The sequence below is a fragment of the Leptonychotes weddellii genome, chromosome 4, assembly GCF_054177405.1.
Source record: "Leptonychotes weddellii isolate Sample4059 chromosome 4, ASM5417740v2, whole genome shotgun sequence".
Lineage (NCBI taxonomy): Eukaryota > Metazoa > Chordata > Mammalia > Carnivora > Phocidae > Leptonychotes > Leptonychotes weddellii.
In genome coordinates, this window is record NC_138372.1 from 71,231,001 (window position 1) to 71,256,754 (window position 25,754).

At 36.9% G+C, this 25,754-nt stretch overlaps 2 protein-coding genes and 1 pseudogene across 8 annotated transcripts in view; 1 reads left to right on the forward strand and 2 right to left on the reverse strand.

The window, feature by feature from the left end:
• The window catches only part of C4H1orf146 (chromosome 4 C1orf146 homolog), a 35,354-nt gene extending 28,043 nt beyond the window's left edge, over positions 1–7,311 (forward strand). For all 4 annotated transcript variants that reach the window (XM_081818803.1, XM_081818801.1, XM_081818800.1 and 1 more), the window contains 4 exons: positions 3,343–3,436; positions 5,725–5,893; positions 6,287–6,365; positions 7,055–7,311. In XM_081818803.1, the coding sequence (XP_081674929.1) occupies positions 3,343–3,436; positions 5,725–5,893; positions 6,287–6,365; positions 7,055–7,189 (477 nt within the window). In that variant the 3' untranslated portion in view covers positions 7,190–7,311. The remainder of the gene's footprint in view (positions 1–3,342; positions 3,437–5,724; positions 5,894–6,286; positions 6,366–7,054) is intronic.
• Positions 7,312–8,203: 892 nt separating this feature from the next.
• The window catches only part of GLMN (glomulin, FKBP associated protein), a 32,249-nt gene continuing 14,698 nt past the window's right edge, over positions 8,204–25,754 (reverse strand). For 2 of the 4 annotated variants that reach the window (XM_081818795.1, XM_081818796.1), the window contains exons 8-19: positions 21,287–21,474; positions 19,416–19,469; positions 17,773–17,803; positions 17,579–17,668; positions 16,426–16,467; positions 15,704–15,777; positions 14,188–14,272; positions 13,578–13,687; positions 12,802–12,865; positions 9,214–9,337; positions 8,540–8,622; positions 8,204–8,441 (exon numbers count right to left, since the gene is read on the reverse strand). In XM_081818795.1, coding sequence (XP_081674921.1) covers positions 8,325–8,441; positions 8,540–8,622; positions 9,214–9,337; positions 12,802–12,865; positions 13,578–13,687; positions 14,188–14,272; positions 15,704–15,777; positions 16,426–16,467; positions 17,579–17,668; positions 17,773–17,803; positions 19,416–19,469; positions 21,287–21,474 — 1,062 coding nt within the window. In that variant the 3' untranslated portion in view covers positions 8,204–8,324. Of the gene's footprint in view, positions 8,442–8,539; positions 8,623–9,213; positions 9,338–12,801; positions 12,866–13,577; positions 13,688–14,187; positions 14,273–15,703; positions 15,778–16,425; positions 16,468–17,578; positions 17,669–17,772; positions 17,804–19,415; positions 19,470–21,286; positions 21,475–25,754 lie in introns of those variants that run through there. The other 2 variants (XM_081818797.1, XM_081818798.1) reach the window with 2 other exon arrangements.
• LOC115937986 (large ribosomal subunit protein eL38 pseudogene) lies at positions 21,481–24,793 on the reverse strand (annotated as a pseudogene).

Consider the following 25,754-nt stretch of genomic DNA (forward strand, 5'->3'; position numbering starts at 1 on the left):
GGTCATTCTAGGGGCGCCTGGGTGGCTCAGTCGTTAAGCGTCTGCCTTCGGCTCAGGTCATGATCCCAGGGTCCTGGGATCGAGCCCTACATCGGGCTCCCTGCTTGGTGGGAAGCCTGCTTCTCCCTCTCCCACTCCCCCTGCTTGTGTTCCCTCTCTCGCTGTGTCTTTCTCTGTCAAATAAATAAAATCTTGGAAAAAAAAAAAAGTCATTCTAGGCAGAGGGCCCTGCCTGAGCAGAGGCACTGGAGTATGATTTTTTTAAATTTATTATTATTATTATTATTTTTTAAGATTTTATTTATTTGCGAGACAGAGAATGAGAGACAGCATGAGAGGGAGGAGGATCAGAGGGAGAAGCAGACTCCCTGCTGAGCAGGGAGCCCAATGTGGGACTTGATCCCGGAACTCCAGGATCATGACCTGAGCCGAAGGCAGTCGCTTAACCAACTGAGCCACCCAGGCGCCCTAAATTTATTATTATTTTTAAATGAAGTATAGTTGACACACGGTATTACATTAGTTTCCAGTTGTATAGCATAGTGATTTGACAAGCCTTTACATTACTATATACTCAACACAGGTGTAGCTACTGATAGAATATGATTGAAATTCATTAACATGGCATACATGGATCCTTAGGATATGCCAGCAGTTATTCCTAATACCATCTCCAAATTAACTGACTTGTGTACACCTTACACACTTACCATATAAGAATCATACTTTGCATCTGAATGCCTTTGCCTTTACTCTTTCTGTCCTTGCTCTTCTCACATTTGTCTTCTCCCTTGTCTGCTTACTAAACTCCTTTCCACTTTAAAGGTTCACTCATATTTTATGAAGCTTTTTGACTCTTTGACATGTTATATCCTTTTACAGATTTTTTTTGCCAAAATTCTCAATCTTGTCTTTCATCTCCTTGAACATAGTAAACATCACTGTTTTAAGGCATGTATCTATGTAAGTTCACTATATGTAACATCCCCTGTGAGTCTATTGCCTGTTGTTTCTTATAGTTCTCTTTCAAGTAATTTTGTCTCTGATTATTTTTGATCGTGTGTTGGAATTTGTATTTGAAAAATTGTAGAAATAACTTGAGGCCTAGAATAGTGTTCTGTTCCTCTAAAAAGTCTTAATTTTACAAGAGAATTAAATCCCCAAAGCCCTAAGGGTTGCCACATAAAATACAGGACATTCAGTTACAACATTTGGGTTTTAGGTAAACAATGAAATTGGTAAAAGTACATCCCAAATATTGCATGGGAAATACTTACACTAAAAAATTATGTTGTTTATCTGAAACTTAGATTCAACTGGGTATTTATTTTTATTTGCTAAATCTGGCAATCCAAGCCTTAAAGCATCTGTTGTATGTAATAAATGAACTACAACGAGAATGGCACTAGTTATGTGAGAATTGAAAAATAGTCACTCAAATAATTCTTTGTAGTTCATATAAGGAAACCTGATTGAGAAAGGTTACTCTAGGGAGTGCTTCTGCAAGGTGCTTGTAGTAATACAGTATCACCTAAAGACAATTTCAGGGATTAAAAGGCTTTGAAGGTAGGCTATAGCCCCTGTGAGAGCTGTCCTACTTTTGTCAGAAGCTGTGTTCAGCCTCTCATCTCTTTCTGAATTGGCAAATGCCCTTAGGGAAAAGGTGGCCTAAATGTTGGTCTCATATCTCTGAATTTCTGTGTAGATTTTGGCCTTATACTTTTTCACTATCCTGCTAGTTCTCTGATGCATTCAGGCAGATTTTAAAAATTGTCCAGCTTTTCTCGTTGCCTCAGCAGGAGGTTTGGCCTAAATTACTTAGTCTGCCATTGCTGGAATCAATGTATAATTTTAAAACAGCAGAAGAAATTCATGGGAAGAGCCATAGTCGTACTCTAGGTCAGGATCTGTTTGGCACAAAATACTCTCTTTAGGACAGAAAGGAAGCGTATTTTATATATAATTCCAGCCTGTATACTTAAAATATACACGTTCTAAAGCAAAATGTAAAATTAACATACCTAAGGGATTTTTGTCTACTTGGAGAACAACCAGCTTGAGTTGTAACCAGTCAGGAAACACTATCAACCGTTTATATCTTAGTGGCTTGGATAAAATGATCTAAGTAATTACTTGGATGGATAGAGTAGGAAATGAGATGATTTTTAAAATGGTCAAGTAGAAACCCTGTTGCTGTGTTTATACATGTTTTCTAACTTGTCTAAGGCTTAGAACATTTTAAAAGTAAAGTAAAAGTGGTGCCTGAGTGGCTCAGTCAGTTAGGAGTCTGACTCTTGGTTTTGGCTCAGGTCATGATCTCAGGGTTGTGAGATCGAGCCCCATGTCAGACTGAGCCCCATGCTCAGCAGGGAGTCTGAGATTCTCTCCCTCTCCCTCTGGCCACCCCCCTCTCCACCCCATGTGCTCTCTCTCTAAAATAAATAAATAAATATTATATATTTTTAATAAGTATAAAAGTAGGGACACCTGGGTGGCTCAATCGGTTAAGCGTCTGGCTTTGGCTCACGTCGTGATCCCAGGGTCCTGGGATTGAGTCCTGCATTGGGCTCCTTGCTCAGTGGAGAGTCTGCTTCTCCCTCTGCCAGCTACTCCCCCGCTTGTGCTCTCTCTCTGACAAATAAAATCTTAAAATTTAAAAAAAAAAAGTATAAAAATAACTGTAAGGTACACAAATGAATTGGAGAATTGGTTGTCTCCTTGTGGTATTCTATATGTCTGGCACTTCATGTTATTGTGAACCATCTAAGAAACTCACCGCCACCCACCTTCCAATTTACATTAATGCATGTCAGAATCTGTCTCCCAGTTTTTTTTTTTTTTTTTAAAGATTTATTTATTTGACAGAGACCAGCGAGAGAGGGAACACAAGCAGGGAGAGGGAGAAGCAGGCTCCCTGCAGAGCAGGGAGCCCAACACAGGGCTCGATCCCAGGACCCTGGGATCATGACCTGAGCCGAAGGCAGACGCCCAACGACTGAGCCACCCAGGCACCCCCCAGGCGCCCCCCAGTTGTTTTTTAACGAAGTTTGCATTTGCTCTGTTTCTTATAGTTCTTTAATACTGTCCTTAGTTTCTGTCCCTAAATAAGTAGTGCACAACTCATTTCCAAACACTGTGTGTTTCAGTAGAACTAAATATTTTTGCTTTTTTTAAAGTGTTTTTTTTTCACCAGAGGGAACATTTACTGTCTCCTTTGATGAACAGGTATTTAAATGGTTATAAAAGAAGCTATTAAACTTAATTTTTTCATTAGCTTTAATAAAAAATCATTCATTCTAAAAGCATGTCTTAAGTTTGTGTTTCTGAAAAAAATTTTTTTAGAGTTGTGAAGTTGCAACTGCCCTAGAAAATCGAAGCCACAAGATTCGGTATTCAGATTCCGTGGAAAATGGATCAATTATATTTTCTCTTTCTGGTACGGTGTATTTGTTAACTGTCTTGATTTAAGTTTCTTATAAAATACGTGAGTATAAATTCTAATAGTGGTAGTTCAATAACCAGGTAAGAAGCTTAAGGTATTATCTTTTGGGAGAAGTAAATGTATAAAACTTTTATTACTGCTACAAAAGTAGTGCGCGTGGCCAACTACAACATGCATTTCTGTTTAGATTATAATTGGGGGCACCTGGGTGTCTCAGTCAGTTAAGCATCCGACTCTTGTTTTCGGTTCAGGTCGTGATCTCAGGGTTGTGAGATCAAGCACTGCACTGGGCTCTGTGCTGGGCATGGAGCCTGCTTAAGATTCTCCCCCTCCCCACCCCCCCGCCGCTTCCTCTTTAAACAAACAGACAAAAATTATTGTTGAACTAAAGCTGAACCCATGGAATCTGGTAGAGGATAGTAAAAACGACATGCTTTGGAACTAAGATGCAAATAGAACAAAGCCATCTCTCCAACAGTCAGTACTTAATGCGTTACCAGTATTAAAGAGGCCAACATCACAACACTGGTCAAAAGCCATATATAAAAACAATATAGGAGAATGTTTTTTCAGGATTTTGTACAAGAGTTTGCTGAATATAATGGAAACAAATACTAACTAAAAGAAAAGAGCCAAATAGAGACAAAATTTCCTCAAATCATAAAACTGTACAACTGTCATGGGCAAAATACAGGAAGGAATTAGATTAGGATATGAGAAGCCTAAGGTGGATGGGAAGGGAGCAGCACAGAGCATAGGTCTGCGGTAGGGAAATGACCAAAATGATAAAAGAGGTGGAGGTAAAGGATTTTACCAGGAGGGTTGCAGATAGACTGGTTAATTCTAGCAGAGGTTTTGGAAGACAGGCAGCTTTCAAAAGCTCCTAGAAATAAAACTCCAGGCTGAAAGTGGTCCAACTTCAAACTCATCCTTTCTGGTTGAATAGAGCCCTCTAGGGAGAAGTGAAATGTTTTTGAATACCTCCTGTGTCCCTTGGCCACTTTATATACAGTATCTTATTTAATCCTCTTAACAAACCAATGAAAGAATTATTACATTCTTATAGATGGGAGAACTTAGGTTCAGGAAGGTTTATGTAAATTGTGCAAGTTCATTCAATTAGCATATAATCATATAATCACTTTCCTCAGATTGTCTTCTCTTTTAAAGAGCTATAATTGGATCAAATTTCCCTTCAGGACTATTTTTACAGGCCTGATACTGTTTCAAAAGTCCTAGATTACAGGACACCTGGGTGGCTCAGTCAATTAAGCGTCTGCTTTCGGCTCAGGTCATGATCCCAGGGACCTGGGATGGAGTCCACATCGGGCTCCTTGCTCAGTAGGGAGTCTGCTTCTCCCTCTGCCTGCCATTCCCTCTACTTGTACTCTCTCTGACAAATAAAATCTTAAAAAAAAAATCCTAGATTATCTGCTCACTGTTTTAATAATAGTTAATGTTCTCTGGGGCGCCTGGGTGGCTCAGTCGTAAAGCGTCTGCCTTCGGCTCAGGTCATGATCCCAGGGTCCTGGGATCGAGCCTCGCATCAGACTCCCTGCTCAGCCGGGAGCCTGCTTCTCCCTCTCCCACTCCCCCTGCTTGTGTTCCCTCTCTAGCTGTGTCTCTCTCTGTCAAATAAAGAAATAAAATCTTTAAAAAAAAAAAAATAATAATAGTTAATGTTCTCTACAAAGGTTTCTCCAAGAAATAGTTGAAGGCTTAAGATTATCTTTGATTTCCAGCTTTTAAAAGTCATTATAACACACACAAAAAACAACTTTTAACTAAAATTAGGCATTATTTTCATTGTGTACAGTGCCTTGGTTTGAAAATGGTTACTGACCAAAAAAGTTTTTTCCTCTAGAATGTTATCCTTTTATATAGAGCATTTTAAAGAATTAGCTAAATCATTTTGTAGTATAAGAATTTTGTTAGGGGCGCCTGGGTGGCTCAGTCATTAAGTGTCAGCCTTCGGCTCAGGTCCTGATCCCAGGGTGCTGGGATTGAGCCCCGCATTGGGCTCCCTGCTCCGGAGGAGGTCTGCTTCTCCCTCTCCCACTCCCCCTGCTTGTGTTCCCTCTCTCATGGGTCTCTCTCTCTCAAATAAATAAATAAAATGTATTAAAAAAAAAAATTTGTTACAGTAAATTCTGTTTTTTACAGGTTTGCATCCTGGACACTTAGAGCTGTATTACAGCTATTTTTGTTGATTCTACTGAGTTTACAAATAATTTTCATTATTACAACAAAGTGATGTTTTATATTATGCTTACCTTTTCTAGGACTTGCATTTTTATTGATGGATGTTAAAGAATGCTTTATATCAGCTGAAGAAATATTTCTAGCCAAAATTGAGAAGTTTATTAATATTCACCAAAAGAGTTTTTTGGTTCTGTCTGCTGCCCTCCATGGGCCTGAGGAATGGAAACTGATGTTTAGGATTCAGCAGAGGTATGGAAGAATAGTACTACAGACTTTTCTTAAATCACATGTGTTTACTTTAGTTCTTAATCCTTTTAAGCAGTTGAGTTATGTTTTGCCAAAAGATAAACATTGTAATGTTAACTTGTCATATTTAATAAAATGCAGGCCTAATGGCTACCCCAAGAATCAGGGTGACAAGTTTCAGAGTTCATGCTGATTTCTGAGATTTTCGTGCAAGACCAAAACAAAAGTGAACACTTTTTAGTCTATTAAATTCTGGGTATAAAGCCGTATCATATCCTCTGTGGAATAGGGCAGGGCATGAATAAATACATGACAAACAATAAGAGGTTTCTGTCTCCTTTCCGCTTAACAGATGTCTGTATAAGTTATATGATCTATTTATGAATTATTTTTCAGATTCCTGGGTAGTAATTTACGGATACTTCCAGTACACAACACAGTAAATGCTATTAATCTTATGTGCACTATAGCTAAGGTGAGTCACCTAGGAAAATGACGCATACATAGCACTCATAGATTTTAAGGTCTTGACTTCAAAATGCACACCCTCTTAAGCAGGATTAACAAATACTCTGCTTCTGTTCCCCTCAGAAGTTGCTCTTTCAGTATGCAGCTCTTTGAAGCCTGAACTCAGCCTATCATCTTCTCAGTTTACTTCCAGTAGCCACTACAAGAATGACTAACTTTAGGCCAAGAGCATTTGGCATATATACATTGTGTTGGCCCTACTGGTTTCTTAAATCTTCCTTCAAGTTCTAAAGTACAATTATTGATCAGGTTGTAGACAAGAACTGTCAAAGTGCAAACATACTATTTTATAGGATGATCTTCACAAGTTGTCCACTTGGTTTTCATGCTTGTCCTCCCCTGTGAATTGTGCCCTAGGCAGAGTTAGATGTTTCTTACTCTTTCTTATACTTGGAACAGATCTCCATATTAAAGCGGTTCTTAAAGTATTCTACTTTTGGCTTGTTGGAAATTCCTTAAAGACAAAGACCAAGCATTTTTCTGTTACTCATAATTAACTCATACCTAGTATTTAGCACAAAGAAGGTGATTTGATACCTGTTGAATAAGTGAAAGTTTTTTATATGACCCTGTAAAAATTAGTTATTTTTATAAATATTTCTGTAAATAATGTTGCATGTTTGTAACTTCTTACAGACTGCCTCCAAACCATACAGAGACAGCATTTGCTATAGAATGATAACAACTGAGGCTTACATCATTGAGCAAAGTCCTGTTTGGAAGACACTTCAAAAGTTAAAACTGAGTAGTGATTCATTTAATCCAAATTAGAGTATCAATTACAAAAGTTCTTTTGCAAGAATGTTAATTACCAGTTAAATTATAATGTTCAAATATATATTTAAAGATTTTTAAAAAATTTAAAATAATAAAATGTATATGATCAAAAATGATTTTCAGTTTTGTTGATAATCCATTTAATAATGTTTAGAAAAAACTGGTACATATATTATAAAACTCAGATGCAGTTCCTTAGTGATACAAATTAAGGTGGATGGAAAATACTTACTACAAAATAAAAACACAGCATTTTCTAACTAGCCCCTTAGACTAAAGGAAAACTCACATACACTTTTTAGCTTTTCCACAAGGGCTGCCAGTATTTCTAAAATTAATGTTTGCAGATGCTTTCATATTATAAGTGCTGCTAGAGAGGTGGTGATGGACTCTGCCCCCTAGACTCCTCCTGAGGTAGGGAAAGAAAGAGAAATTAAGGGGTGCCTGGTTGGCTCAGATGGTTAAGCATCTGCCTTCGGCTTGGGTCATGATCCCAGAGTCCTGGGATCGAGCCCCATGTCCGGCTCCTGGCTCAGCGGGGAGCCTGCTTCTCCCTCTGCCTCTCCCTCTGCCTCTCCCTCTGCCTCTCCCCCTGCTCGTGCTCTCTCTCTCCCTCTCTCTCTCTGTATCTGTGTGTCTCGAATGAATAAATAAAATCTTAAAAAAAACAAAAAAGGGAAATTCTGAGAAGCAGCCAACTGGCCTAATTGAAAACCTCTCCTGTATACTTTTACAGTGGTGTGATATCCTATTTGACACCAGGAATTCTGAAGTGTAACAAAGCATCTAATTGGAACATAAAGTGTAAAATGTATTTATAAATTCACTACAACTGTATGAATGAGGGCAATACAACTACATTTTATGAGATTATAGTACAAAATTATTAGTTTGTATTGGATTTTCAACAGAATTTAGAATACATATTTGGGCATTATTTACCATGTAAACTATCTTTTTAAAACCAAAGAATACTACTGATCCATAATGTGTCATCACAGAAACCAGTATGAGAAAGGCTACCTTTATTTTTCTAGCAGTGTCTTACAGAAAAGTTTTTATAAGGGTATTAAATAATCATAATGGAAAATACAGTATTTTACTAGTTTTTATTTAGGAAATGGAGGTTTCACTTTATCCCAATATTTTCTTCCGGAGTAGACTTTGTTTTTATTTCAATGAGTTCTTCTACTCGAGCCAGAACACTTTCAATCAAATCAAATGTGAAAAGAGCTGAATGTAGGACCTGCAGTGCCAAGGGAAATTAGTGTTATATTAATGTTGCTGTTAAAGCAAAAAAACAAGTCTTCAGCTGGATATAGCTTAGGAAAATTTCAGATCTACCTTAAGCTGCATTTCAGGAGGCATATTAGGGATCTCTTCTCCACCTACAGTTACAGAACAAAGATCTTTAGACTTCTGGACTTCTGTAAGAGAAGAAAAAAAAAGTGTCACATTTAACCATTAAAACAAATCTCAGATTTCAATAATTTATAAGCTACTTTCATTATTATACCCCTTACACTAAAAAAAAAAATTTCTAGTAATGCCTGTAAGAAATACTCCATAGCTATACAGAAAAGAGCAGCAGATTATTATAGAATTGCTTGCTGACTTTAAAAAGTAATTCTGGATCTAAGATTCTTTTTCGTAATTTGTACAGATTTACTTGAGGGTGAGGATGGACAGAGCCATACCCAAGTTAGTGTAATATCCAAACAGAAATACTTGTAATACAATTATATTCTTAATCAGAATTTGATTTTAATCTGGTTTTAAACCAGAATATGCTTCAATTTGGTTTAAATCTTTGTTAACCCAATTTCAGGGTTAACTGGCTTACAGATCTGCTAAAAATCATTTTAATTATAAATAAAATGACTTAGCTGTCATGGTTCCATGTTAGAAAATAAACAAGTATGAGATTTGAAAAAGTTCTTTATTTTGAATATAACTGACAGTTCTAAAATTTGACTAATTTTTAGACCTAACCAAAAATGAAATTGCACATTACCAACCTTGGCTATTTTCTTGGCTATTTTTAATTTCTGCTTCATAATGTGCTTTTGACATATTAAGTCCTGTATGGAGTGGCTTTAAGAAATTATTCTCAATCTTTCCAAGTTCTGTCCATAATCCAGTCTGTTCAGAAGAATTAATGAAAGAATTAGTTATTTGGTTCAACATTTCTTGATTGCCTACTATTATTAAACACACGTTGAGAGTTGGAGAAACAAAAATAAAATCTAATCCTTGCCTTCCAAGATAGTTTCCTATTTAATAAATACGTTCATTATTACATCTAGTTATTTTATGTGAATACCAATACAAACAAAAATGTACTCTGGACAGTGTACTCATTAATACACCATTTGGACAGCTCCTGATTTTTGAGATCTGTAACTCACAAGTTTTATTCATGAGAAAATTATTTGAGAATAATCCTTAATGATGAGACATTTCTTTTCCTGTAAAAACCATCGCTACAATGACTACATTATATATTCCTTTAACTCATGACCTTTCAATTGATATCCTTGTCACAGATCTTGTTCTAGAGGATTCCTTCCCTTCCCTATTGATAGAAACATTTTTTTTAAAAGATCTTATTTTTTGAGGGAGCAAAAGCGAGAGGGAGAGGGAGAAGCAGACTCCTCGCTGAGCAGGGAGCTCAATGTGGGGCTTGATCCCAGGACCCTGAGATCACGACCTGAGCCAAAAAGGCAGACACTTAACCAACTGAGCCACCCAGGCGCCCCGATGGAAACATTTCTAACACAAAGTTGTTAATGAACTTTCTGGTGATCAATGTAGACAGAGATTTTACCTGCCTAAGATAGCTTAGGTTTTTTCTGTCATCCATATTATAAGTTTTTATTCCAAGAGCATTTCCTCCTATAGTACTTAAAGGAGAGTCATAAAGTCTTAATTTTATTAGGAAGAAAGGGAAATGAGAGGGGAGGGGCTGGAGGTAGGGGAGAAAGAAGGAGAAATGGAGAGTGAGAGAGGAGACAGAAGAGGAAAGAAAAAACTGAGTAGAAGAATTAAGTTTCCAGGTACTTTTTTTTTTTTTTTTAAAGATTTTATTTATTTGACAGAGACACAGCGAGAGAGGGAACACAAACGGGGAGTGGGAGAGGGAGAAGCAGGCTTCCCGCAGAGCGGGGAGCCTGATGTGGGGCTCGATCCCAAGGCCCTGGGATCATGACCTGAGCCGAAGGCAGATGCTTAACAACTGAGCCACCCAGGTACTCTTTACAAAAAAAATATCTTAGGTAAAAGGGAAACTTAGGAACCCAATTATCCTTAACTAGAAGTTGACCAGTTGAAAACCTGTTTTGTAATCAACTTTTGATTATTCAGTTTTAAATAGTTAATATCTTTTATCATGTATACAAACATCTCATAAAATTGATTTTATTCATAATTCATAATTATATAAAGGTTCTCAAACTTCAATGTGCTAATTAAAAATGTAGATTTCTGTGCTTTACTTGGTGACTGAGTAGATTTAGGGCTAAACCCAGGAATTTACATTTATATGTATAAAGGAACAAATACCCAGGTGATTTTGATTAGGACTGTATGTTAAGATACAATGATCTAAAATGGCCCCATCCAATGCCAATGAGAAACTGAATTTTTAATTAAATTTTTTTGATTCACATTTTAAATATTCAGATATGGCTACTAAATATTTTATTTATTTGAGAGAGAGAGCACGGGCAGGGGAGGGAGGGCAGCAGGCAAAGGGAGAAGCAGACGCCCCCCTGAGCAGGGAGCCGGACGTGGGGTTTAGTCCTAAGACTTCGAGATCATGACCTGAGCTGAAGGCAGATGCTTAACTGACTGATCCACTCAGGCGCCCCTTGTTTTTGTTTTTAAAGATTTTAAGGCAATAAAATCGTGGAAAAATTAGGTTACAGAAAATCTGTTGTGCACTCTGTTCGGCATAATTCCACAAATCTTTCATATGATGAACTGTAATAATTTTAGAAGCATGTAGGAGTGTAAAAGCTATGGAAGTAAGAATATTTTCTCTTATAATAAGGTTACTAGATACTTAAAAAATACTACAAAGAAAAACATTTTAAGATTTATCTTCAATGTCTAGAAAAAGTAACTTAAGAATTAAAAAAATAGAAGGATAAAAATAAAAATGTGAAGTTTTCACAAATGTTTGCTTTTAATTTTTCCCAAGTAGAATCACTTATGTAGTAACGAAAGTTTTTTCAGTTCTAAAGCTTACCTATATAATTCAAAATGCACTGTAGCCTATCTCAAAAAAGGAAGACTACACAGTTCTAAAAACAGTGAAATTTATTGCCAGAACAGACTGGGACCTCGCAAAAGATACAGTCAACCATGATAATGAAGAAATAAAAGAAGGAAATAATACACAAGGCATATGTTTCAATAAATGAAAACCCAAAACATGGATTATATGGAATTATATGTATGTGTATATATATGCCAGATACTTACAGCTTTTTTCCTAAAAGCAAATCTGCATACATTATATAATTCAGTTTTTAAAAATTCCTGATACTTGTGGCCTTTACAATCTCCCATGGTTTCCCTTGACCCTGCTTTCATTCAACATATTACAATATCAATTTAGGACAAAAATAGGTAAGCGGGCAGATGGGAAAGTATATGAGTAGACAGGACAGAAAGTAAGGGATAAAAATTATTACGGGCTGTGTATTAGAATAAATTACTGTAATTCAAAACAACTAACATTTAAAGATACCTAGCAAAATAAATAAATAAAGATACCTACCAAATAGAACACTAGGTATAAAAACTAAGTTGGTTTTACCAAGAGAGATGGAGGTTCAAGAAAAGTTTTGTGAAGCTGAAGTGTGAGAGAAGATGCCTATAACTTATGCAGAGAGATAAAAGGGTGAAGGGATATAGGGTGAAAAGGGGAATGAATGACTTCTGAAAAGAATGAGTCAGCTGACAGCAACCCAAAATAGTAGGAAAAGAAATGGATTATTATTCAATTATGAATCACTTTGTTTTGTATTTGAATGATCCGTTCTTAATTTTCCTATATACCTTTCTGATTGCTTCTCAGCTTTTCATCTGACTAGTTCAGCTCTCAGCATGCTTAACAGGTCAAAAATAGGTACTGGTAGGGGGTGCCTGGGTGGCTTACTCGGTGGAGTATCTTTTTTTTTTAGATAAAATCTAAAGTCTAAAATCTAAAAAAAATGCTTCAATTAGTCATATCTGGTGAGGGGCTATCAAATTATCAGATGGTTTTATTTTAGACAGCTTAGACTTAAATCATGACCTATAGGTGGAGGCAACTGAACAAGACACCCAAACATATGCACACTCCAAAAATTTAGTTAACTCAGGACCTGCAACGTATCTTCCTGACAGGGCTAAGCAATGCTTGCAGCAAGATAGCAGAGGTTCAATAGGAAAAGGAAAGGGAAGCTGGGTGTGGGGTGGTAAGGGCTCCTGGGAATTAGAGTAACTTCAGGTTTTAGAATAACTGCTGGTACTTCTCCTAGCCTTTGTTGTTGGGTAAGATAATATTGGCTCATGCATTTTGAATATACTGTTTCTTTAAAAAAAAAAACCTCACTTACTTGATTGTCTTTCTCATTATCTTTGATAACCAAATATCTCAATAAATTTAATGAAGCCATTATCCTGTTAATTAAAAATATATAATTTGTTACAGTACGGTTTTATATAATCAGCAATTTCAATGAATAAAATAAGTTAAAACCTAGGGCATATTTTTACAATTATGTTTGCCATTAGAAATTATTCCCCTTAACACATCTTTTGGAGTAGTAATTATCACTCTTGTTCTCCAAGTTCACAAAATACAATTGTGAAAATTACTATTCTTTTCCCCTGAGGGAGCCTTAACTTTAATACTTGAGAATAACATCCCTTACTGCCTGAATTTTAAGACTCCTTTTATAAGCTTACAACCACTTCTCATCATCCATGCTAGCAGACTGAAAATAAAATTACATGTTGTCCTAGAAAACAAAACAATAAAACCCAAACCACATGTCTTTTATATAAGTTATATATATGAAATTCTTAGTTTTTAGTCACTATAGTGACTAAATGCTATAGTTGCAAATCCCTATGAGTTGTGTATTGGAACGCAGGGCACATCATAGGTATAAAATCATCCTGTTGGTCATAATTTTGGAAAGGAATTTTTAATTTCGTTTTTACACAGTATCTAATTACCTAAATATGAAAATCTTTATGTAATTTTATGAATTAGCCATAGATCAGAATGTAACAGGAAAATACATCTTATTTGTTCAGGTTTCCTAAGCAAGGGGTTCCACATTTTATTGTGAATTTACTATGTGAACCTTAGTAATGGTCACCTTACCTATCTGAGTTTTGGAGTAAATCTGTTTCAGCACCCTCTGGGAGAAAGAGTACCAAATCTAGAAGTGAGATCAGCTGTGGGCCTGTAAACCATTTGTTGTTATGTGTTCTCTGAAAAGCAAAATAAAAATTGGGAAAGGTTTTAAATAACAGTTGATTAATTCATGTGTTTTTCTAATACCTTCATACTATAAAAATAAACATTACACATTTAAAATATATTTTTTAAACTTTCATTTCCATTCTTTCACACTTTTTGTAGACACTGGGAACAAAATGCCAGTTGAAAACATTGATATATTCTTTCTGTTTTCAATATAGAATTACTGACTATTCATAAACAGAGTAGACTTAAGTTTCCATTAATATTTCAGAAGTATAGAGCAAAACAAAGTCATATTCTCAGCTCAAAGAATTAATACTATTTAAATATATAGTTAACAAAATTTCAAAATTCAGGTTTTTAAAAAACAGAAATGGTGAATAAATATGCCCTAACACTAGATATAGAAAAAGTCCATAGGGTAAAGTCCACATTAATGTATTCCACAAATGAATGAATATATCCTACAAAATAAAAAAGATAATCAACACCTTAGCTATGCTCTTACCTTTAATGACACATCAATTTGATTTTTGATATTCTGAATAATGAAAGCCTCCACACCTGAATGATTACTTGTATTCAATAAGCACCTTAAAAGCAAAATTACAATACATTTGAACTTATCCTCAACTGCATTATATTTAAATGATGATGAAAATTTTACAAATTCAAATGGGCCATGTATTATTTCTAGAAATACAACAATCAGTGAAGACAGCAATGTGTCAACCAATTATCAAGTCACTTGTGGGTTCTTGCTGTAACCGGCAAATTCTTTTTTTTTTTTTTTAAGATTTTATTTATTTGACAGAGAGAGACACAGCACGAGAGGGAACACAAGCAGGGGGAGTCGGAGAGGGAGAAGCAGGCTTCCCGCGGAGCAGGGAGCCCGATGCGGGGCTTGATCCCAGGACCCTGGGATCATGACCTGAGCTGAAGGCAGCCGCTTAACGACTGAGCCACCCAGGCGCCCCCGGCAAATTCTATTTTAACTGGATCTTTCCAACAAGAAATTTCTATTAAACCTAATGTGAATCTTTTGTGCATATAGTTGCAATGACTTGACATGGCAAAAATGGGGACTAGTATATAATAGCCTAAAAACTCCCAGAATTACTCCCTGTGAAAGTAGACTAGTCTTGTTAGACTAACTTAATTACAAAAAAAGGAAACTCAGTATGAATGGCTTAAGAAGAAAGGGGGATTTCTTGGTAGGGATATAGGTAGATAAGAACAGGAAAGCTGGTATAAGACCTAAGCATCAAATTAAAATTTCATAAACCTGGTCTAAGTCTTATCAATAGAAGTGAAGATGGGATCAAGGGTGCTAGTATTGGCCAATCCTCAAAAAAGACTTCTTGGCACATTGACATTGCCCAAATCTATTTTTAACTCATTTTTATTTACTACCAGGTATGTCAACAAACTAGGTCAACAGGCCAAATTCAGCCTGGTGCCTGTTTTCTTTTACTGGAACACATCCACCCCCCACTAAAGAGACAAAGTTGAGTAGTTGCAACAGAGACCGTGTGATACATAAATGTGTATTTGCTATTTGGCCCTTTATACAAAAGTCTGCTGCTCTTTAACTTGGAAAGTTGCTAGAATCTTTTTCCCCTTAAACAGCACTATTAATAATCTCTACTATTAACTTACAGTGAATAGCCTATCAAAGTTATAACTCCAGAGCAATTAATTTCAACAGTGAATAATGGAGATTATTGACATGTAAAGTTCTAGCAGGAGCCTTATCAATCTCTTATTTAATCTCTCTCTAGTCTTTTAATTTTAGAATATTTCAATTAGTTGAACTGAAATACTATTATTCATATAATATGTATCCATAATATTTGACTAACCCTTCTCTACCTATAGGGATAAAAAAATTTATTATAATAAGGCTTCCAAGTAGAGTTGACTTACATGTAAAACATACTTAAATACTATAACCTGGAATAATTAAATGGCATTAATCTGGTTTTTAATCAACTACACACTTGACAACCATTCCTGATACCTACCTAAATAACGTATATTTGCCTTGTGAATCCAACTTGTTAATATACAGTTGAAGCATAGCTAAACTCTTTTTCCTCTAAAATAAAACAAATAATATTGTTACATAAAGTGGAGATTATAGTTGACTCTTGAACACGAGGAGTCTCAAATGTGCAGGTCCACTTATGAGCAGATTTTTTTGATAAAGTGTAATACTGTAAATGTTTTTTTCTTATAATTTTTTTTTTTACTTTTTTTTTTTTTTTAAGATTTTATTTATTTGCGAGAGAGAGAATGAGAGACAGAGAGCATGAGAGGGAGGAGGGTCAGAGGGAGAAGCAGACTCCCTGCTGAGCAGGGAGCCTGATGTGGGACTCGATCCCGGGACTCCAGGATCATGACCTGAGCTGAAGGCAGTCGCTTAACCAACTGAGCCACCCAGGCGCCCCTTATAATTTTCTTAACATTTTCTTTTCTCTAGCTTACTTTAGTGCATGCATATAGTATATAATACATATAACATACAAACTATATGTTAATCAACTCTTGTTATCAGTAAGGTTTCTGGTCAGTAGGAGGCTATTAGTAGTTAAGTTTTTAGGGAGTCAAAAGTTATACATGGCTTTTCGACTGTGCTGGAGGTTAGCACCCCTAATCCCTGTGCTGTTCAAGAATCAATTATAAACTATTCATTAAAATTTCTCACTGTAATTCATTATTATTTAGTCCCAAAACATTTACATACCAATGTCTCAATGGGGCAAAGTGTCATTACTTTGACTAAGCCCTGGAAATTAAAAAAAAAAAATTCAGACATTAATAGATTACACTGACAATAGACAACTATATTATCAATGGTGGGTACTAAAATTTCAGAGAAGTGAAGGTAGGAGATATAAAAATTAAGTAAATTTTTCCCTGAGCCTCTTTATTTTTTTTTTAAAGATTTTATTTGAGAGAGAGAGAGGAACATGAGCAGGGGTTGGGGGTGGGGGGGGGCAGCAGGAGAGGGACAAGCAGACTCCCCACTGAGCAGGGAACAAGATGCGAGGGCTCCATCCCAGGAGCCTGAGATCATGACCTGAGCTAAAGGCAGATGCTTAACTGATTGAGCCACCCAGGTGCCACTCCCCGAGCCTTTCATTCCACTCTTACATCTAAGGAAACTAAGTTCAATCCATTTTGTAATTAAAACTGAGGGGTGTTACAGAGCGTAAATTTAGAAGTCAATTGTAATTTACAATTTTGTCTAGAGTGGCAAAAAATGAAATTAGACATGTGAAAATATAATCCATTCATTAAAAAACAATCAGTGTTAATTTAGTAACAATAGCCATGTTCTTCTATTTAAACAGTGGAAAAACATGTTTCTACATCAATATCTTAAGACCTACCTGGCTATTATAACTAACAAATAGTACAAAGTAAAATAAATCACAGGAGGAAAAAACAAAATGTCTTTCTAGTAATGAGTCCATGCACCCCTTGATGGAGTCCTCAGGACTTGAGTTTATGAGTAAAGGAGTTTCATTTCCAAGGTCCCTACAGAAACAAAGTGCCAAAGAAGAAAATTATGTTTTTCCACTAAGTGTTATGCTATCAACTATGATAGCCATTAGCCACATATAGCTATTTAAGTTTAAATTAATTTAAATTAAATTAAAAATTCAGTTCCTTAATCAACTTTAGCCACATTTCAAGTGCTCAGTGTGGCTAGTGGCCTTCATACTGATCAGAGCTAGAACACTTCCATCATCACAGCAAGTTTTACTGGACACATGGGACTAGAGTTTTCAAAGGATATGGAGAAAAAGTAGGAGAGGAGTCTGAAAAGACCTTTACTTAAGTTCAAAATAGGAAAGGGGCTATGTCAAAATTAGAATACACATTTTACTTACCTGAGGTACAGTAAGAAAGCTCTTGATTTCTAAGTACTGGTGAAGTAGACCGTTGTCTTCTATTCTCAATAAACCATTCTCCAACAGATCCTACAGATTAAAATATATGCAGAGATACAGATATAGCGAAATCAACAGCTGTATTTGTTGACAATGGCTGTGTGTAAATTACAATGGGCGCAAATGAATCTTACCACTCCTTTGGAGAAAACAGACTCTTCTGTTCTGGAAGAGAATATTAAAATTTATCAACATGGCTTTCTTTTCTTTTTTTTAAAGATTTTATTTATTTGACAGAGAGAGAGAGAGCGAGAGCAGGAGCACAAGCAGGGGGAGTGGGAGAGGGAGAGAAGCAGGCTTCCCGCAGAGCAGGGAGCCCGATGCGGGGCTCGATCCCAGGACCCTGGGATCATGACCTGAGCCGAAGGCAGACACTTAACAACTGAGCCACCCAGGCGCCCCTCAACATGGTTTTCTAAACTGCTTTAGAATGATTCTTCATTTTAGGAAAAATAAAGCAAAAATTGAAATTTAAAGACTTTAAAAATATATATCATTAAGGAAAAATTCTGTTGAAGAACTTAGTCAAAATTCTTAATCCATGTTTGATCTGTCTTTTGACTTGGTTACTGACATCTGAATCTGACCAAAATCTGCCCTCTCAGGGCTTCTTTCATAGTAACAAATCAATAGATCTTCAACAGCAAGTGCTAAGAAACCAATTATACATGATATACTATGTATTCCAGTTGATTAATCTGTAAACTCTTTCCCATTCTTTTTATACAAGAAGTAAATGCTTTCCATTTATGATAATATTTTTTTAAAGGTGTATATCTTTGTTAAGTAAATATTTAAGCTCTGTGGCAAAAAATTTTATCTAAGGCCTAAGTTTGTATTCTAACCATGCAAGGAGTTAAAACTGTTGTTTTTGTTTAATGACTAAATAGTTTGGAAATCTTAAGAATATAGAACTTAAGATTCAAATCAATACATATTCTCATTGTATGAATATAACAGAGACTAAAAAGAATGTAAAATCATTAAGACATACATAATACAATAAATTTACAGAGTTAATAACTACTCGTGCCAGGAGACCCTTGGAAATTCCTGCCTTGTAGGCCGAGGCTTTGGACATTTGCCATGTTACAAATCTTCCTTCACCTGGGAAGAGATGGGATTGATAAACTGTCACTAATGTTCCTATAGGATACTACTGAAAGGTCCTGATTGATCGCAAGAGATAATTTAAACATGTTACAAGAAAACACAAAGCGTATAGAGTTTTGCAAAATTCTTAAATATCTATCTGGAAGAATTATACATATTTGTCACTTTGTAATTTTTTTAAAGAGAAAGACTTGTATTCTTAATGCCTCAAATAAGAAAAGTTATTGGATATAATCACTGTCAATAATCTAATAATCTAAGTTATAAAAAGGTGGGGTCAAGGCACCTCCTTCCTTTCGATGCAGTTCAGATTGTGTCCATGAAGCAAAAACATGGATAAATTTCTTTTACTGACCACCTCTTCTTAGATTAAGGAGGCTGCAGTGGGAGAGAGGTGTTTTAATCTACCAACTTTTAAAATAAGAGAAGAAACCTCAGAAGCATATGACTGGAAATTACCTTAGAAGACAGTATTTTAATATTTAAAAGAGATTTTTTTGTTGTAAAACCTCTTTGACTCATTTTTGTCTCACGTTTACATCACTGTTTTATAAAATAACCAATTAATTAGGGTCTGGCAAAGAGAAGGTAGTCTCCCCCACTCTTAACAAGAACTACTTTAATATCACTATTTAATTCTGAGATGCCATCTAAATGATCTTACCTTTGCAAAAAGACTTCAATATGCCCCATATTAAATTGCAAAAGGTACGATGGGCTAAAATAGACAACATATATATATATATGTATATATCATCACATACACGTACATTTTTAGAAATTTTATATACATAAACACTGTTACAGGTTGAATTGTGCCCCCCTCTAAAAAGAAATATTGGAATCCTAACCTCTAGAAAGAACCTCAGCATATGACGTTATTTGGAGATAGGGCCACCTTATTTATTTTTTTTAAATTGGGATGAACAAGAACCTCCCCACCCTGGAGATAAAGTGAAGTCATTAGTGTGAGCCCTAATCTGGTACAACTGGTGTCCTTATAATAAAGGGAAATGTGGACAGAGACATAGACAGAGAGAATGCCATATGAACATGAAGGCAGAATGGAGTGATAGATCTCCAAGCGAAGAAACATCAAGGATTGCCAGCAAACCACCAGCAAACAGGGGAGAGGCATGAAACAGATCCTCCCTCGGAGCCCTCCGAAAGAACCAATCCTGCCCACACCCTGACCTTGGACTTCTATCCTCCAGAACTCTGAGACAAAAAATTTCTGTTATTTTAAAACTATCCAGTTTGTGGCCTTTTATTATGGCAGCCTTAGCAAACCAACATACGTACCTAAGTCGTTCTGGTGGTAGTATGATGAAGAGTACAGGCTCTAGGGTCAGATGGAACTGTCTGGAAGGCAGCTGTGCTAACCACTATACCACCACCACCTACTCAGAACGGTTTGAATCTACCTATCCCACTAGTTAAGTTGTATGGTACTGACTGGTATCCTAACTTGTCTAAGCCTGTTATTTTCATCTGTAAAATGAGAATGCTCTATTTCATAGTATTGTAAAGATTAGATAATGCATACAAAGCTGTCTGCATATTGTTTAATACATGGTGAACATGAAAGTCGTAACCATTATTGCAGTATTTACATAGAAATATATCCCCAGGTATATTCATACATAAATATATAAATGCACACAAAGAGATACACCTATGGCCTGCAAGACAAGCAAGCACGTAATCCTTATTATCATGGATATTAAAGTCCAAAAGGTATTACATTATAAAATTATATTGATTTAAAAAATAATTTTGATAAACTTTATGGAAAAAGGAGGACAAGGTTAAGATAATTACAACAGTTGGGTGATGAGAGAAGACCTTCCTCATAAAGTGATATTTAAGGTTAGAGATGGTCTAAGCATATACAAAGGCCCTATAGCAGAAAGGTTCATGACACATTTGAATAAGAAACCAAAAAAAGGTCTGTGTTACTGGAGCATAGTAAACAAGACAAAAGGTGTAGAAGGTGAACCAGGACAATCAAGCAGGGACCAGATTATGCATAAGCTTGTCTCATGTGAAGATTTTTAGACTTTAAAGCAATAAATAGCCACTGAAGGGTTTTCATTAGGGACTACTCTTAGTGTTTTGAAAGAGCTGGATTAAAAGGGACTGAGGTTGGATATATAAATACTCAGGATTACATGAGTAATACAGTTAAAAGAAGATGGCAATTTAGACCACTCCATAGGTAACTGACTAGTTCCCTCCCTTATAAACCAGGATGATCCCAACAGCTTCAAAACCAAGCCCAACGGTTTGGCTTCACACTTTGAGTCTTGTCCCCATGATTATGTCTGTTTCAACCCTACCCTCCCCCCCCAACACCTTTTCACTCTTTGAGTACTACTGGCTTTAATAGATGATAGGCAGTAATATTAATAAAAATAGCTTTTGTTTATACTTCATTTAAAATGTATTAGTACATTAATAAACATATACTGGAAATTAGATTGAGTTGGATACTCCTTTTAGAATTACATGAAGAAACCAAACATTAATTCCTACCTTAAGACCATTGGAAGCTGATCAATACTGATGCCCTGTACAAATACCAGATAGGCCAGAGAAGCCATAGAGTCTGCTAACTGTTTGTCTTCTTCTTCCTCAAATTCAAGATAGTCCCAAGTCCTCTTTTTCCTTCCATGATTAAAAATCATTTTGGGAAAAGGATGTCCAATTGCTGATAAAAAGCCCTGTGAAACAGATAAAAAAGTAAGCTATAGCAGGCAGGCTCTATTATGTTCTTCCCATCCTCCCCAGCCATATTCACATCCTGTATAATCCCCTCCCCTGAGTGTCAGTGGGACCTGTTGGACTTGCTTCTAACCAACAAAGTATGGCAAGATGTCACCCCATGATGAGATTATGTCATGACAAAAGTGAAAGGATTTTTGCAGATGTATTTAAGGTACCAAATCAGTTGACTGGGGTCATTCAGAATGGTGACTATCTTTGGTGGGCCTGACTTAAGCAGGTAGAAGACTTTTAAAAAGGGGCCAAGCCCTTCTTCAGAGTCAGAAACTCACCTCTGTAGGCATTAAAGAACTAAGCTGCCATGTAATGAGAGGGCCTACAAGAGAGGGCTGTAGGGCAAGGAACTACAGACAGCCTCTAGGAGCTGAAAATGGTCCCTGACCAAATAGCCAACAAGAAAATGGGGACCTCAATCTATAGCTTCAAGGAGATAAATTCGCCAACAACCTGAGGGAACCGGGTGGAAAGATGAAAAAATTTTAGAGATGGATGGTGGTGACAGCTGCATGACAATGTGAATGTATTTAATGCCACTGAACTGTACCCTTAAAAATGGTTAAAATAGTAAATTTTATGTTATATATATTTTATCACAACTTTTTTTTAAAAAGTGCTTCAGAGGTATTTGAAAACAATCTAAAAATGTGAGACATACAAATATCATGAAATGATAGTAAACTAACTACTCAGATAAAGAATACTCTAGGAGCAGTGCTCCACTGACCACTGTCTTCCTAGATACAGAGTGGGCAGGAGGAATACTGGTCAGTGGCACCAGAGGCTTTGGAAAACAGTGCTGCTATCTCAGGTCGTAAGGGTTCTTGTGTCATAAGAGAAAAAGCATGAGTGGACAGGACTACGGTTTTATCTTTTTTTTTAAGGAGGGAAGAAGAGAGAAAAAGAGACACTCAGGAAACATAAGGCCACTCCTATGCCTCTTATGTTTTTTCTAACTATAGTATACTAGAAAGCATCTGGTCTTCAGAGTCCAATGGAATTGATTTGAATTTTGGCTTTACCACTTATTAGCTGTGAGATACTGGACAAGTTACCTAACTTCTCTAAAGCCTCAATCTCCCTATCTAGAGAATGATATAATGTCTATGTCAAATATTTATTGAGAAGGTTCACAAAAAGAGTATAAGAAAAGGTTACAACAAACTACTATATACAAAGGGAATGACAAAAGCAGCTAAATCAGAATACTGACCTTCCACATATTCACTCATTTATTTTAATAAATACTTGAATGTCAGGCACTGTGCCTGACATTGTGGGGAATTATAAAGTCAAATAAAACTTTTCCAGCCTTCAGGGAAGTAAAATCTGCTGATCCCAGATGGCTCCATTAGTCATTTCAGAACACAAAAAAGAACGATGGGAAATCATCCTCAGTCACAAGAGACTGCTATTCAGCTACCAGATGCTAAATATATACTTGCATACTGATTTTCAAAGCCACGCATTCCTGTTATAGCTATAAGACAACAAGTTTACTGTACTTGGATTCTAAATGTCCTCTTAATCATGAAGCTCCATTTCTTCATTCGGCCAATACTAGATATATTTTTTTTTTCCCCAGAGTAAGATTAGCCTTTTAAAAAATCATTACATATAACCAGATTCTTCAGTGCTGCTTTAGGATACATGGAGTCCACCTGTGTCCAAATTAGGGCCTTCACTATCTACCCACACACCCTCCAGCAGTCTTGCTCATACCCAGGATGTACCTGCCACTCCATAATTTCTCATGGCAGCCTTGGCCCTTTTAGGCATGTTTCTGTGGTGAAACCCTTGGGACATTCAAGCAGTTCTATATCAAAATAACTTCTGCCAAAGGAGGGATAGTTAAGGCTATCAATCTCAAGCATGCCACACTTACCTGAACTTCTCCAGCATAGAACAGAAGGCATCTCCTCACTTCATCTCCTACCCTGATTTCACCTCTATTTTTTTTTTTTTTTAATTTTTAAAATTTTAATACAGTTCAAATCAGTGTGCCAGGTTCATTTCAGCTCCTTCACTGCCAAAACTGAGGGCAGGGGCTGCTTTAGTTTCTCTGCCTTCTTTGTGTGTGATGACCAAGGTGTATACTAGGTCTCTGCTGCATCGAACTTTTAACTTCACCATTATCCTTTATTTTTCTTGATGGATTTGGCATCCTTCCGCCTGGCCATGAGCAGAAAGTCCTTGATTTTTTCAATTTTGCAAAGAATGGCTATGAGGGGTACAGGGGTGCATGTGGTTGGCACAGCAAGTGGCAAAAAAAGAGCTCACCTCTACTTGACTGCTTTGTGCTTCCTCATTCTGTCTCTACTTACAATGATCCTTCCGCTGAGGTCTTACGACCTCTTCCCTACACCCTCAACCTCTTCATAAGATACTTGCTCTATCTCACTGCTGTAATTAAACCTGACTTGATTTCTGGTGCAAGCTGCTCATCCTCTCACATCTCTTCCACAGCACAGTCAGGGAGGCAGCAGTGGGGAAGGGTGGTATGGGTAGAGCCTGGGTATTATCTTGGTTCTTCCTGCACTCTCAAGCAAAAGCACATTTTCCTTTGAGGCAGATGCCATACTGCCCTTTATCTGTCCTATCTCTGGCATATGCTGACTGCCAGGTCATTGCCTCACATTCACTGAAGACTCTGGTACCTGTTCACAATCATTTTCTCTATCCAACTCCTGCTACCATATGGGAAAAAATTCAATGTTCATGTAGATAACTCCTCTAATAGGCCAGCCTCAGGGCTCTTGATTTCTGAATTCCAATGACCTTAATTTCTAATTCATTTCAGCACATAATCGCAGCATTTGCAGCTATTCTACATTAGATACCTAAACCCCAACATCTCATTTTGTGACTTTAACTTCTTTTCTACCTCTGACTTCTCTAGTTCTGGGATCCCTTCATCTAACCTACCTGTCTGTCCCCTCCTAACTCCCCTTCTTTCCCTGTCCAACCAACACATTATTGGTTAGTTGAACTACCTACACCCTATATTTTCTTCAGCTCCATCTACCCGATAAAATGCCAGCTTGGGAAAATAACTACAATCCACCTTCTCTACTTCTATACCCAGGCAGTTGAGTACTGCTGGCGAAAAATCATACACAAATACAAACTGTTACCACTATAGTTGTGGTCTCCAACCACAGTTGAATGCTCAGACTACTGACTAATGCTTTTATGGTCTTCTACCATCTATTTCCTTTCCCTTCAGTATTCCAAACCCTTACCAATTCCTTGAAGCCCCATTTCTAATTCTTAGATTCTTTTTTTTTTAAGATTTTATTTATTTATTTGAGAGAGAGACAGAGAGAGTAGGAGAGAGAACACGAGCAGGGTGAGGGGCAGAGGGAGAAGTAGACTCCCCGCTGAACAGGGAGCCCAATGCGGGACTCGATCCTGGGACTCCAGGATCATGACCTGAGCTGAAGGCAGACGCTTAACCGACTGAGCCACCCGGGCGCCCTAATTCTTAGATTCTTAAGAGATCTCCTTCACCTAGAAATCTGAAGCCAGTGAGTTTGATTCCCTTCAATTTTAATATTCCATTCCTGCTACAAATTTCCCTGCATGCATACCCATTCTTACCTCCTCTAGGTGTCCTTGATCCTGTGCTCAGCTGTGTGCTCTCGAGCCACATTATTTCAGTTATCCCATAGAACACTTCTCTTTTCCTCTCTAATGGTTCCCACCCCTTCAGTCTATAAATATACATGCTCAAGACTCCCTATCTCCCCCATTACCTTCCTACCTCAGGGCCATGTCTTCCCACTACTCTTCTTTCTTATCCTGTTGTGAAGAACACCTTATACTAGTTGGCATCTTTTTCTCATTGTTCATGCACTCCTTTAACCACTCCACTGTTTTTTGTCTCCAACACTCCACTTAAACTGTTCTTGCTAAGATTATCAATGCCTGGGGCGCCTGGGTGGCTCAGTCGTTAAGCGTCTGCCTTCGGCTCAGGTCATGATCCCAGGGTCCTGGGATCAAGCCCCGCATCAGGCTCCATCCTCTGCAGGAAGCCTGCTTCTCCCTCTCCCACTTCCCCTGCTTGTGTTCCCTCTCTCACTGTGTCTCTCTCTGCCAAATAAATAAATAAAATCTTTAAAAAAAAAAAAAAAAATTATCAATGCCATCTCTCTAAATCCAATTGATGCTTTTCAACTGTTACTTTACAGGCTACATGTAACATGACCAATCACTTTTTTCT